At 34.0% G+C, this 15,628-nt stretch overlaps 2 protein-coding genes across 2 annotated transcripts; one reads left to right on the plus strand and one right to left on the minus strand.

Annotated features, from left to right (window-relative positions):
• Nucleotides 1-2,967: 2,967 nt before the first annotated feature.
• Nucleotides 2,968-11,030, plus strand: LOC110886444 (alanine aminotransferase 2). The gene is made up of 15 exons (XM_022134236.2): nt 2,968-3,292; nt 5,811-5,861; nt 6,043-6,093; nt 6,162-6,227; nt 6,312-6,373; nt 6,476-6,554; nt 6,654-6,758; nt 8,454-8,564; nt 8,674-8,811; nt 9,351-9,425; nt 9,508-9,628; nt 9,711-9,865; nt 10,174-10,248; nt 10,352-10,555; nt 10,666-11,030. Exons 1-15 carry the CDS (start codon nt 3,101-3,103, stop codon nt 10,780-10,782), a joined length of 1,602 nt encoding a protein of 533 aa, XP_021989928.1. The 5' UTR covers nt 2,968-3,100; the 3' UTR covers nt 10,783-11,030.
• Nucleotides 11,031-12,381: 1,351 nt separating this feature from the next.
• Nucleotides 12,382-15,053, minus strand: LOC110886443. The gene is made up of 5 exons (XM_022134234.2): nt 14,896-15,053; nt 14,565-14,805; nt 13,854-14,286; nt 13,042-13,123; nt 12,382-12,727 (listed from the first exon to the last, which is right to left on the minus strand). Exons 1-5 carry the CDS (start codon nt 14,953-14,955, stop codon nt 12,515-12,517), a joined length of 1,029 nt encoding a protein of 342 aa, XP_021989926.1. The 5' UTR covers nt 14,956-15,053; the 3' UTR covers nt 12,382-12,514.
• Between the last annotated feature and the right edge of the window lie 575 nt (nt 15,054-15,628).

Raw genomic sequence — 15,628 nt, forward strand, 5'->3', positions numbered from 1 at the left:
TTAGGAAAAAAATAAAAATGTTACATAGGGTTTATTTGGGTTTTCTCAACTCACATGGGTTTTCGATTTATCTTTCCCCTATATATATCCTATATATATATATATATATATATATATATATATATATATATATATATATAGAGTAAGGTTAACATACAAAAAGCCTTATCATACATCACGTAGGAGACAATGGTAACCGTTGGATCAGGGGTATAATCACGCATGGGACCACATAATCACGCATGGGACCACATAATCACGCATGGGACTATAATCACGCACGTTCTATGTTAATAACGCACGTTATATTTTTTGTCATGTATGTTAATGTAGGTTAAGCCTTGAAGTACATTATACTTTCTCTCTCTCTCTCTCTCTCTCTCTCTATATATATATATATATATATATATATAGGGTAGGGCTATATAGAAAACCCTACAAAACCCAACCTCCCGACATTTTTTTTTGAAAAAAAAAATAACACATGTAATATACATGTTTTTAAGAGTTTTGGGCCAAAAAAATCAAAAAAGCGCCGAAGGGATGATTTAAAAAAAAATTCAGCAATTTGTGTCTTTTGTGCCTAACACATGTTAGGCAACCGGACATTGCTGAAATTTGTTTATTTTTTTAAAAAAAATCCCTTCGGCGCTTTTTTGTTTTTTTGGCCCAAAACACTTTAAAACATGTATATTACGTGTGTTATTTTTTTCAAAAAAAAAAAAATGTCGGGAGGTTGGGTAAAAATGGGGGGAAATTTGAGTTTCCAGAGTTTCCTAAAATTTGAGGGTTTTTATATATATATATATATATATATATATATATATATATATATATATAATAAAAACTAAAAGTATCATATATGCCCTTATAAAATGGTTAATATATCGAATATACTCAATTTATTATAAACAAGATTTAAATAATATTTTAGTCCTTGTGGTTTGCTCAAAATATCTATTTTAGTACAAAAGATTTTTTTTTATTTTTTTAATTCAATAGTTTGGCTTTCATATCAATTTATTAAAAAGAAGAGCCAATTGCACATGAATGTGATTGAGGTGGTACAACACAATGACATAATTATGGTGTTGAGATTAGTTATGCGAGCAAGTAATGACAATGATTAGCGCTTATGCTCCACAAGTAGGCCTAGGAGATCATGAGAAGAGAGAGTTTTGGGATTGCCTAGACGTAGTAATGAGGGGCATACCTAGGGAGGAGAAAGTTTTTATAGGAGGAGATTTTAATGGTCACATTGGTAAGGATAGTGATGGCTTTTAATTGGTGCACGATAGCTTTGCCTTTGGCGATAGGAATGAGCTTGGCAGGGATCTTCTAGACTTTGCGATGGCTCACGACTCGTGTATTATAAACTCGTTTTTAGGAAGAGTGAATCTCATTTGATAACTTTTAGCAGTGGGGGACGCAACACGCAAATAGACTATCTATTAATGAGGCGTGGAGATCGACGAATGTGGAGGGACTGCAAGGTTATACCAAGGGAGACAACAGCAGCTCAGCACCATTTGCTGGTGGCAGATATGGCCCTAAAAGTAAGGCTAACAGCAAGGGAGAGGAAAACCCGACCTAGGATCCATTGGGGAAACTTGAAGGGAGACAAGATTACGATATTTAGAGGTAAAGTTAGCACGATGACAACGACTCAACTAGGTGACGACACAAAGCGGATGTGGGAAGCTATGACAACTACAATAACTACCGTGGCGATTGAGACTCTTGGGTTCACAACAGGGAAGACTAGTGGGCAACTGGGCATAAGGAGTACTGGTAGTGGAATGAAGATGTGCACACCAAAATAAAGGATAAACAACAGAGTTTTAGAGATCTTTTGAGGTGCACAAACGAGGAAGAGCGATTGAGGTTGAGGAAGGAATTGGAGAAGGGAAGCGAAGCGAAAAAAGGCAGTGGTAGAGGTAAAAAGCACGACCTGTAAAAGCATATGTATGAACGTCTAGAAACGAAGGATGGGGAGAATTATATTTTCAAGATTGCCAAAGTTAGGGAACGGAAGAGACATGATCTAGGATTAGTAAAGTTTATCAAAGGAGAGGATGGACGTGTCTTGGTCAAGGCACATGACATTAAGTTGAGATGGCAAACCTACTTTCACAATCTTTTCAATGGCAGAAGGGCGTATCAACAATATAGCAAAAACTCCACGATTCAAAGGCGACAACAAAATAATTGCTACTGTAGGAGGATCACACATGAAGAGGTGAGGACAACACTTAGGAAGATGGGAAAAAAGTAAGGCAATGGGTTTTAGACAACATTCAGATTGAGGTGTGGAAGAGTTTGGGAGATGAAGGAGTTCAATGGTTAACTTATTTGTTCAATCTTATTTTGATCCAAATTGCCCTTCTGTTAATTATGTTATGTAATTCTGTTAACCAGAAGGACAATTCAGCCATATAAAATGACCGAATTGCCCTTCTCGTTAACATAAAAATTGGATGAAGTTAACACAGTGGATTAAAATTGCAACGGTGAAACATTTTTAAACCCATAGACGAAAAATAAAACCTTTGAACTAAATTGGTAAAATGACTCAAACTACAAAGACTAAAATTCCATTTAACTCTAAATTAAAAGGTAGAGCTATTTAGAGCATTCACATCCAATCCACTAAAAATATACATACATTCCACTAAAAAACAACTCCTATATCAATATATTTCTACTAAAAACAAATACTTTTTCTCTCTCCTTTTCAATATATATTACATTTTCTCTCTCATACACTCACAACCACTTTCAATATATATTAAAAAACTATAGGGGGTGAACAGTGTCCCCCCAAATATACAGATGTACAGTAACATTTTCTCTCTCCTCCACTCACAACCACTTTTTATACTTCTTATATTTTAAAAACCTCCCACACAGATTTTGATGGTTTGGATGAGAATGCTCTTAATATGCAATAAATGATATTTGATTTTTGATACACACAACATTGAAAGAAGTTTGAAATACGGACCGTGTCCAAATTGACTTTGATCTTTCTTGACAAACACGAAACCACCACGAACCAAATACAATCTCACACACCTTAAAAAACCAAAAGCCGCCTGCCATGCGGAGACTCGTAGCTCACAAAGCCAAAAGTTTGATCACTAACGCCACCGTTTCCCTTTTAAACCCCCATCGTCAATCTTCTTCTCCTTCAAATTATTGTTCCAGACTTGCTCGATTCTTCACATCTCTCCCTTCCGACACATCAATGGCTTCTCACAACCCTCTTTCCGTTGACTCCCTTAACCCCAAGGTTTGTTTTGTTAGTTCATTACTTGATCTTGTTTGTTTTACTCATCTCACCTGATTTTTACCATTGAATCGGTTTTTTTTTTTTTTTTTTTTCTGTTACTTTGTTTAATTGGATTTATATATTTCAGATCGGGATTATTTAAACAGAAGATTGAATATAATATAATAGTTTATTGAAATCAACTTATTTCACTCTAGAATATAAATTGTAATTTTGAATTCATATGGAATGATGCGTTTGAAATAATTAATCTCAAACTGCTTATAGAAAATATCACATTTCACCCTAAAACAAACGGAGGTCCGTCCCCTAGAGTCCTCAAAAATTTGGGCAATCGGGCCTTTTTATTTGGGTTTAAGTTAAACTAGTTGGGTTTTGACTTTTGTTAATGGGTTTGACTGTTTAAATATATAGATTTTTAAATAAACATATATATAATATGAAAAAGTTTAAAAAATACAATAGTCCTTGCATACGCATAAAGTGTGTAATTATGAATATAGCATGCGTGATTTTGTTGTTTCTTTTTGTGACCACATTCGTGATTATGGTTTTTGTTCATGCGTGATTATGGTTTTTTGTTTATGCGTGATTAGTGTTTGAGTTTTATAACATGCGTAATTTACTATCATACGCATCGCACGTTAAGGACTATTGTATGCTAACATTCCCCTATATAATGTAATCTTATTTTTTTACATAAAAAGAAAAAAAAAAAAACTGGCCCTGGGCGGTCACATCAATATTGTACGAGTACCGGTCAAGGGCATACCTACCCTAATGCGTGGGTGGGCGGGTGCACCCCTTGTAAAAATATTTTTTAGTGTTATTTTTCGCCGGAAATTTCGACCACACCCCTTGAAAATTTTCAACCGCCCCACTTAGAAAACATTATTATGAATTTATAAAAAAATTAAACATTGATTATTATTTAATATACAAGTATATAACATAATTTATATAATTATTCTTAGGCCACTTATTCACTTAATTACTTAACCCAATCAAAGCACAATCTAAAATATATTTTTATTAACCCAAGCCCAAACCGGCAAACCCAAACCCAACCCAAAGAAATTTGAACTAAATAAAATAACCCAAACCCATCCACCCATTCCAATTCCAAATCCCGCCCAAAAAAAAAAAACTCCTAGCGACTTGGTGCCACTGCTCACGATTGTACGACTTTTTTTTGCCGGAAAAACAAAATTCCGGCAAGACCGACCCATATTATGCCAGAATTCCGATATAGAACTAGTATGGTTTCTTTGTTGATTTTTTGTTTTTTTTTTTTATGTGATGATTAGGAGAAAATATAGACGTATAAGGGTTTGATATTTTTATGTTTTTTGGTTGTTCTAGACTTGAAGTTAAATGATTTTGTTGTTTTATTTATACGTTTGTTTATTTAAATGATAAGTTACAAGTAATCAACATTTAATACTAGGGCTTGAATCTTTGAAAATAAAATTGAAAATTATGGACTATGGTTGAACATTATTGTTTATTTTGTTTAAGTTTTTAGTGTTGTTTTATGAACTTATGGAGCGATTTATATGTGATAGGAACCATGAGTAAATGTAATGAACTTATAGAGTGTTTCGTATCTCTAGATAATTTTTTGGATAGATTTTCAAAAAATGAAAACATGTAGGGTAGAATTTTAAATACGTTTGTAATGACGTTTAACGTATTTTTGATGATTATATAAATTTTAGCTTGATGTTCTTTTGTCTTACATGACCCGACTCGATCCGACCTGCTATGAACCTATTTTTTTATATAGCTAGGGGCCTAAAATCTTTAAAAATATTCCGCACCCCCAGCAAAAAAATTCCTGGGTCCGCCACTGGTACCAGTATTCCTATTTCATGTTCTCGGTTTCAATACTTTTTTAGTATTTTGAATGATACCGGTTGGTAACAAACCAACAAAATCGGTACGGTATTTGGTTTATACTTTCACTCATTTTTTTAGTTTTGGTATTTTTTGGTAGGTTATTGATCTCATATACTGCATTGTTCTTGGTCCAAACAATCAAAATTGTTTATCTGCTTATAAAACACATAATCAGCCATAGTTGTCAATAGCGGCTATAGTGCGCTATGTAGCGAAGCGACCAAGTGTCGCTATTTGGGTCATAGTGACCAATAGCGTGAATAGCGACAGTTAGTTTTTTTTTTTTTTTTTTTTGATGTAAATACCAATGAGATATAGCTATAAAATAGCTGGATTTATAGGTTTTTGTTAAATATACATGTAAAATAGCATATATACCAAGGTATTTTGATATAATATACATATAAAAATTTTCAAAATTCTTTTTATAGTGTATCGCTATATATAAAATAGCGGTCGCTATTTTGTCGCTATTCGCTATGTAGCATATAGGTCCCTTGTCGCTATTCGCTATTAACAACTACGCAATCAGCAGATAAGTAAGTTTATACAAGAAGAAAAAAAGGTTAGCTACTAAAATGACCCGTGTACTAGTGTTTTTATCTTTCTGTATATCCAGGTTTTGAAATGTGAGTATGCTGTTCGAGGTGAAATCGTTTCTCTGGCTCAGGTAATAAAGTGAATATGTTTCTGCTAAAAAAACAAATTTGAATAAGTATTATTATTATTATTATTATTATTATTATTATTATTATTATTATTATTATTATTAACTGATATATTAACTGAAAAGTTGCTATTAGTTAAGTTGAATGATCACTTTCTGATGTTTCTACATTTGTTTACTACAGAATTTACAGCAAGATTTGAAAGCAAATCCAGGCTCTCATCCTTTTGAAGAGGTATAATATTTCTTTTTCTTGTGTTAGAAAGGTTTACATAATTGATGTCGTATCCTAATATTTTGCAGATACTTTACTGCAATATCGGAAATCCGCATTCTCTTGGTCAACAACCGATCACTTTCTTCAGAGAGGTTTGCATTCAGCATTACCATCTATAATATTAGTTCTTTTTTTTTCTGCAATTGTTGTTAACCACCGTGCATTCGATTTGCTAGGTTCTTGCATTATGTGATCATCCTACCATATTGGATAAGAGTGAAACACAAGGATTGTTTAGGTATATATATATATAAAAACATGTGTCGATTACTCTATTATGTAATTTTCTGTAAGCTCTACATGAATTCAAGTACCCTAACGTGCATCGTTAAACTTACAGTGCTGATTCCATTGAGCGAGCATGGCAGATCCTTGATCAAATTCCTGGAAGCGCTACAGGTGCATATAGTCACAGTCAGGTAAAACTGCTGCTATCTTTTGAATCTTTAAAATATTATCATATCATTGAGCCTGTGTTTTATAGTAGTATAATTTACGCTATTTATTATGGACATCAGGGTGTTAAAGGATTGCGTGACACCATTGCTGCTGGCATTGAAGCTCGCGATGGTTTTCCCGCTGACCCAAATGATATTTTCTTGACAGATGGTGCAAGTCCAGGGGTAAAGCTTTACTTTTTTTTTGCTCTTAGTGTTTGTTATATAAAATATAACTAGGGTTAAGATCCACCCGCGTTGCGGCGCGGGTACATCATAAACATTGAATGGATTAGTCCAAACGTTACATGATGCATTAACCATATGAAAACACACATTTCGACGTATCCATTTGAACTCAGTGTAACATGTATAAGCATTGTGATTGGATCAAACGTAAAGTAAATGGAATTCATATCGAACAATCATAACGTATTATATGTGACCAGGGCCGGCTCAACCATGTTGGTGGCCTAAGGCGAAGTAAAATCTTGTGGGCCTTTTCCCAAAAAAATGTATGTGATTGAAAGTTAAACTTGAAGGGCCCAAGTGTAATTATTTAAAAGATTGTGTTAAAATTTAAAAACAAGAAAAAAATGGTGAACAAGGGATTCGAACCTGGGTCTCACCATTATCCATATATACACAAAACCACTACACTACAACCATCAATCTATTGATAACCCACACCCTAAATCTTTTATAAATGGACTGTGGTTTCATCAAATTGTAGAGGCCTTATAGTTTTGGTGGCCCAAGGCCCAAGCCTCATTTGGCTTACCCTTGGGCCGGCCCTGTATGTGACCCAACTTATACAAAGAAAATGTAACGGTTATGAAGGAAAATATGCACATGTAATCGAAAGGGATTAATTAGAGATTTCGAAAAAAAAAAGAGAAAAAGAAACCATAATTTGAATCCACTCGGTTCGAAACAAACCTTAGGAAACGTAATACGAAAACATATTATATTTGACCTGAATCATTTCCCAAAAACGTTTACGTCGAAACGTAGAACAACTTGAATTTATACGAAAACGTACATAGAAATATGCACGTAAAAATGGTTTCTTTAAACGAAAACGTATTATATTTGACCTGACTCGTCTATAAAAAAGTTTACGTCGGAATGTAGAAGAAATCATATTTACACATACCCGTACATAAAATATGCACGTAAAAAATAGTTTTTAAGTAAAGGAAGTATAGGGGTAAACCGAAACAAAAAATTAGTAAAAAATTAATAGGTTAAAAACGTTCGTAAAACCGTGCCAAGTAGCAACAATGCCACAACCACATCGACTCTCAACATCGTAAAAATAAAATAGATAAAATGGTAAAAATTACACTGAATGAAAAGCAGACTAAAATCGTTGAACCACACACACCCGTTACAATGTCTGAATACGAAGAAATTTCTACGACTCGCCCGTTGCGGCAAACTTTTCAAAATGGGAAAAATGAACGCGTTGCGACGGGTCTGTCAAATATGAAAAATAGAGCAAAAACGTTGAACCTCACATGAACGCTACGATATGTTAACTCGAAAAATTTAGAACGAAACGTAAAACAAAAAACTTGCGAAAGATAAAAAACATGGGATACGAAAGTTGTAAATAATAAAGGTTGTGCTAAATTATAAAAGATGGTAAACTTTGGATTAAAAGTAAAAAAATGAAAAGGGGTTAAAATGTAAAATATGAAAGGTTTGGATTAAAAGTAAAAAATCAAGTTTTTTTTTAAAACACTCCCTAAACACAAGGTACAACTAATGATGCACATATAAGTTGCTTATTAATATATGGAATAATATATGGAATAATAGTATGAAACTAGTGTAACATGTCAAATTAATTACAGATTGTATTATGTTTTATACCAGGTCCACATGATGATGCAGTTGCTGATACGATCGGAGACCGATGGAATTTTCTGTCCAATTCCTCAGTACCCTCTTTATTCCGCTTCGATCGCCCTTCATGGTGGAACTCTTGTATGTATTTTTACTTCCAGTTTAACCGTATTCTTGCTGTATTTGAGTTCAAGAATGATTTCAAGTTTATAAAGAAGTATAATCGAGCAACACGTAATGGTTTTTTCAGGTTCCTTATTATCTCGATGAAGCAACAGGGTGGGGACTTGAGATCTCTGAGCTCAAGAAGCAACTGGAAACTGCTAGACAAAAGGGTATTGCGGTTAGGGCGTTGGTTGTGATTAATCCAGGAAACCCAACAGGACAGGTAAATTATATATGTGTATATATTAGTTTTTAAAGTAAAATGCCATTTTCATCCCTGACGTTTGGTTAGTTTTGCGACTTTTGTCCAAAGGTTTGTTTTTCCGCATCTAGATCTAAAAGGTTTGAAATCTTGCCATTTTCATCCGACTCATTAACTCCATCCGTTTTTCTCCGTTAATTCAGGGGAACTACCGTCTTTTTAGACATTTTTTTATTAAACTAAAAACACTATTTGAAATAAAGTCAGCAGAGGTGGATCTTTATTTCTTATAGTGTTTTTAGCTTAATAAAAATTGTCTAAAAAGACGGTAATACCCCGACATAACGGAGAAAAATGGATGGAGTTAACGAGTCGAATGAAAGTGGCAAGATTTCAAACCTTTTGGATCCAGATGCGCAAAAACAAACCTTTGAACGAAAGTCACAAAACTGGCCAAACCTTGGGGACGAAACTGGCATTTTACTCTAGTTTTTATAAACAACTGATCAATGTATTCTCTTTTTTTTTTTGTAACTTATTTTTTTATAATATTTATGTAGGTTCTTGCAGAGGAGAACCAACGTGAAATTGTCGAGTTTTGCAAGAAAGAAGGTTTGGTTCTTCTAGCGGATGAGGTAAAGAATTTCCACAATTTAGTCAAAGCATTTTCTTAAGTAAATCTATGTTAACCTTAAACATTACGTGGACATTATAAAGGTATACCAGGAAAATGTCTATGTCCCCGAGAAGCAGTTTCACTCTTTCAAGAAAGTCGCGCGTTCAATGGGATATGGTGACAAGGATATCCCCTTGGTTTCTTTTCAATCGGTGTCGAAAGGTATGGTTGTTTTTCTTACATTTTTTATTTCGTGACGAGACATCATGCGGAAGTTTGCGACTAAAAAGTTTCCGATGTGCAGGGTATTATGGTGAATGTGGGAAAAGAGGTGGTTACATGGAGGTGACCGGTTTCAGTCCGGAGGTTAGGGAACAAATTTACAAGGTGGCATCCGTGAATTTGTGTTCGAATATTTCTGGTCAGATTCTTGCAAGCCTTGTTATGAGCCCTCCAAAGGTATGTTTGGTTCATCATTTGACAATCGGTTAACTCACTATAACTAGTCTAACAACCGAAAGAGAAAAACATAAAACTAAAGTCGAAAGAAAAGTTTATTGAAGTTTAGGGGTTGTTTGATACCCGGTATGACAACCGAAAGAGAAAAACATAAAAATAAAGTCGAAAGAAAACTTTATTAAAGTTTAGGGTATAAAAAGTAAACTGAGTAAACTACAGGGGGTGAAAGTGTAAAAGGTGTGGATACTATTCATCAATCGACACCTTTTAATATCTATAATTATGATTCAAATACGCGTGTTTTTCAGGTTGGAGATGAATCATACGAATCCTACTTTGCCGAAAAAGATGGCATCCTGCAATCACTGGCAAGGCGTGCAAAGGTCAGTTTAAGTCATATTAATAATAGATCACTAATCTCGATGATAATTCGTGGTAAATTATAATTTTGTTTTTTTTTTTTTTTTTGTTAATTTTAAATAATAGATATTGGAAGATGGATTGAACAAGTTAGAGGGTGTTACTTGCAACAAAGCAGAAGGCGCAATGTATCTTTTCCCACGCATTCGGCTGCCCAACAAAGCAATAAAAGAAGCGGAATCACTTAAAAAAGCACCCGACGCTTATTACGCTGCTCGCCTTCTAAACGCCACTGGTATAGTTGTGGTTCCTGGTTCTGGTTTTGGTCAGGTAAATTTTTCAATACCTTTTTTCATATTGGTTCATAAGTGAGTGTTTTTAGTTTTTAAGTAACCACAACTACTGCAAGAACTATGAGAACTAATCAAACTCGGTTACAGGTTCCTGGGACGTGGCATTTTCGGTGCACGATATTGCCACAAGAGGAGAAGATTCCGGCTATAGTTTCGCGGTTGACTGAATTTCACCAGAAGTTCATGGATGAGTTCCGTGATTAAATGGGTTCACAGCGTTTTTGTTTTGCTTCTGGTGGTGATAAACTACAAAACAGGCCTTGAGGAAATTTGGAATAAAAGGTCAAATACTTTTGTTAGCAATTATTTTGATGGTGAGATTTTCAGTTTCTGTTGATCTGTTATTCATTTTGAGAACATATCTTGCAATTTTTTTTATATGTATAACTGAAAATTTTATACAATATCATATATATCAAGCTAATAATACTACTAGTATTTTATATGTCAAATCAAAATACTTAAAAAGTTTTATATTTACCTATTTAATAAGACTGAGTGTTGTCAATTAACGTCTTCATGCCAAATCAGCATGGGGGCGTTTAACACCGTGCCGGCTTGTTAATGGGGGCGCCATTGAGATCCATTGTCATTCCAATGTCGTGTTAATGTGGGCGCCATTGAGGAAGTAGGTGGGACCCACCCCAGTCTAACCAATCACATTGTTTCATTTTTTATTTGTTTATTTTTTTTGTTTTCTTTTTATTTATTATTTATTTTTGTTTTAGTTATTCCTCTAAAACTGGTTATTGGGTGTTTAGTTATTGCTCAAATTCATACGTAACGGGAATATGACAGTGGTTTAGTTAATCAACAACACATACTTTTTAGTCTTTGACAGTTTGACCATCACACTTTTTAAGTTAAGGGTATAAATGAGATAAATATAGAATCAAGTATACTTAATTTTATGTGTTTTTCTGACATATGAGGGTTAAGTTTAGTAGTCACACACTAGGGGTGTGCACGGTTCGGTTCGGTTTTTTAATAAAACCTTAAATTAATATTATTCACATAAACCTAACCTTTTAATCTATTTTAATGTTTCTCCAAAGTTTTTTTGTTAAGACGTTTTCTTTCATAATACTTTGGAAACCATTAAATTTTTATATTAAACTATGTTAGTTATTGTAAACAATGGATAATTTAATGATAAATAAACAAGGTAATGTTCTTATTATAAATATTTAACAAACAAGAATAAAATTAATAATTCTTAGTAGCATGGGTAGACACTTAAACAACTTAAACATAAAAATATATAGATTTGGTATACTATTAAAACTTATCGGTTCGGTTCGATTATTTTCGGTTATTGAAAATGGTTATCCGAAAACCTTACCGAAATTTTCGGTTATTAAAAATCCGAAAACCGAACCGTCGGTTTTTATTTCGGTTTGGTTTTTTCAGTCCGGATTTTTCAGTTATTTCGGTTTTCTGCTCACCCCAATCACACACAACATCAAACAGAGAATAACAAGAATAGTGACTTTTTGGATGCATATGTTTGTACGACATATGTACATCCAAAATCACGTGTATGATCATCATTAACTTTGAATATACGAAACAATTGACTTGTTCTTTCAACTAAAAGTTGATATATTCGAATATACAGTAGGATTGGCTTGTATAAAAAGGATAACATACTATAAAAAAAAAAAGATATTTCACAGCAAAAGTAAAAAATTGTCGGACTGGTTAACTTATCGGGGATCAAAAGCAATCTTTGAACAGACAAAACCCATGTCGTGATAGTAAACGTTAAACACAAACAGTATATCACATCACAATACAACAACATGAGTAATAATTATAATAATAATAATAATATGGTTAAAATATGGTTCATGGGTTAACAGGAACTAACTCTTGTCAAAACTTCAAATACACGCAAGTGTGGATCAACGTTAACCGTTGGATTTAAGGAATTGGTTTATCGGTTACTGATCAAGCAACCACATGAACCGTGGTGGCCCGAAAACTGCACACTTGGGCGGGGGTGGTCCGTCGGCTTGTTTGATTTAGCTATCATTTCAAGGTGGTCGAGCTGGGCTGCGGTTCTTAGTTCCTCGGCTTTTCTGTGAACGATTGTCATCTTTTTCATCATCTTTTCCTCGTGTTTCGATCTCATCTTCTGAATCTTTACCTGTAATACACTTTCAACTTTTATATAATACATTTCTCAACTTTTGTTAATAGTGATTTACAATTTTATAAACATATTGTACAACCTGATTCTTATGTGTTGAAAATAATAAATAACTTTGTCTTTTACTTCATAATTTCATTTACACCGCTTAATTTTAACAAATTTATTATATGACACTACAGTTTTAATAAAAAAAAAAATATTTTTGTTTAAAAAAAAAAACCATATTATCGTTGCAATGCGTGAGGTCATATTACTAGTTAAAAAATAAAGGCCAATATGGTTTAGTTAAAAAAGATATTATTTGTCACCTCTAGCTTTTTTGATTCAGCTTCTGCTTTGGCTTTTTGGAGATTCACCCAAGCTTGAATTTTTGCTTCCTTTATTTGATACCTGCAAAAAAGCAACATAATTGTACAAATCCATAAAAGTTTCTTTTCCCCCCAAAAATTAATGTTTGAATCCGGGGTGTTGGCAACCGGTTTTGATGATAATTCTGAGTTGAACCGTTAACAATGGTTTCGGAAAGCGAGAAACCAAACCGGCCCGGTTGGATGGGTGGGAGGGTCAGCCGGTTTGACAATTTAACGGTTCAGTTATGATTTGAACCAGTTTTTTGTTTTAAAATTTTCAAAATTATTTGTTTTTTTTTTAACTTTTTCCCCAGTATCTATGATTGAACTAAGGTGTCAGTGAACAGTTCTGGGTTGAACCGCTAACTACGCTTTCATAAAACGACAAATCAAACCGACCTGGTTGGATGGGTTGACCGGTTTTAAAGTTTAATAATTTGGTTTTGACAATTTGAACGAGTCTTAAATTATTTTTTTTTTTCAAAATAATTAATTTGTATATATTTTTAAGAATAATAAAAAGAGGCTTCATTATTATAATACATTTATATAACCACATATTTTCAATAACATTATATATAAATGATAAAAAGGTTAAACTAACCGGTTCCAAGTTTAAAACTGGACCAAACCGTGAAAACGGAGACATGAACCAAACTAATTGGACTCACACTGGTCAAACCGGTTCGATCGATGCTAACAGGTCTTTAACACCTCTAGTTTGAATCCAACCAAAGACCCTAAAAACCGAAACATATCGAAAAATTTACCTCACGCAGGGTTCGGACATTTCCTTTTCTTCCCAAGCAGAAGGTCTAGGCCCCGAAATGCCTTCTAAAAACCCGTTGTTGATCTCAAAGTGTCTCAAACTTTTCGATATTTCTGCTTCTTCTTCCTCCATGGAGCTCCAGTTGGAATTCACTGCATCGAACGGTGTCCATTGTTGCAGCTTATTAGCTAAATGACACTCCAGTTGAGAGTTACTCTCGTCCACCATTCCCTGCAGTAATAACCTGCTTTCGGGGGTGTTGTGTCGCGGTGGAGACAAGCTTTTCAGTGGCGTTGGGCATCGCGTGGTGGTTGAGCTTTCGACTGGAGTCATCTCTGTCCCCGCGTCTCGGTTTTTGACCTCCTGAACCCCCTCCATGGTTCCCAAACATTTCAGTTTTTTAAAAATGGGTTCTGCTTCATTTGTAAATTTATCTGCAGTATGAAATGTATGAATTATAAGCTAATATTACAAAAATTGTGTGATTATTTGGTTAATATTTTTTTGTGAATTAAATAATTAAACAGTTAAATAACTATAGATATAAAGCTAACCAACTATAGATAATGATAATCATAATACTAAAACATGAATAACTAATATTCAAAATGGAGAGAGAATTATAACTGAGTGACATATACACTTAAAGATAAATGATAAATCAAATAATAATAACTATAATAAATAATAAACTCGAAGGAAAATTAATTACCTTTCAGAACAAGATCAGAGGACTCAAATGGTTTAATCACAGGCCCATTAATACCACATTGTTTAACCATAAAATTTGAAGGTGAGTCATGACCATTAATTAGCCATTTTTCAGCATCATCCCATTTCGAAGGGACACTCTTTCTTGACCCGACTGTAAAGCTGAAACCGGGTCGACCCAGTGTAGATGGAGCTCCATCTGTTTTACCCATTGGGTCAGGATCCTTCCTCACTCTTACTCCCTATAAAAACTCAACAATTAATACCAAAAAAAAAGTTGAACAAATTCATTAACAATTAAAGAAGTGTAAAACTAAACTGGTAAAGTGTACCCCATGAGAATGGAAGAATGAAGTAGGCTCTTGAAGATAGTTGGAGGTTTTGAGGTCCATTTTAATGGAGGAAAAAAGTAATAATATTATTTTGTGTGGGAATTTGAAAGTGAAAAAGGTGATATATTTTGGAAGATGAGAGAAGTAAAAAGAGTACAGGAAGATGTGATAATGGTCCAGATTCTAAACAAGCTATTGGTCAAACAGAATCAAGATTCACCCAGTTGCAATTTAGCCAAAAATTTTTATCGAATTTTTAAATTTATTGACTCTTGTGTAGCTAGGTTTTAAATTTATATGGCAGCTAGCTATGTATGCGGTAAAGTAACAAAATGCGTAGTAGTAAGGCTGAATAATGCTCTCATTCTTGGACGTTTTTTGTTATGTGATAGTACAGTTAGCAAGGGGCATTATTGAGCGTTTTTATAAAATGGATGTAGTGGGATGTGAGGATTGTGGGCCATTATGTTTGTAATAAAATTAAATAAAAAACATTAAAAATCTTATTGGACAAAACAAATGAAGCTGAAAGTGATTGGTCAGTTATTCCCCCTTGCGGCGTTGTTTCAAACACGTCAAAACAAAAAATTTGGCCAAAAACGCCCTAAAACGCTATAGGGGGTGGGGCTTGGGCGTGGTTGGGCGTGTTTGGGGGAGAATCACGCCAAGATCTTGCCCACTACGGATGGTCTAAAGGTGAGTAATAACCGAAATGCGAAAACTGATTTAATCG

The sequence above is a fragment of the Helianthus annuus genome, chromosome 10, assembly GCF_002127325.2.
Source record: "Helianthus annuus cultivar XRQ/B chromosome 10, HanXRQr2.0-SUNRISE, whole genome shotgun sequence".
In the NCBI taxonomy this organism is placed as follows: Eukaryota; Viridiplantae; Streptophyta; class Magnoliopsida; order Asterales; family Asteraceae; genus Helianthus; species Helianthus annuus.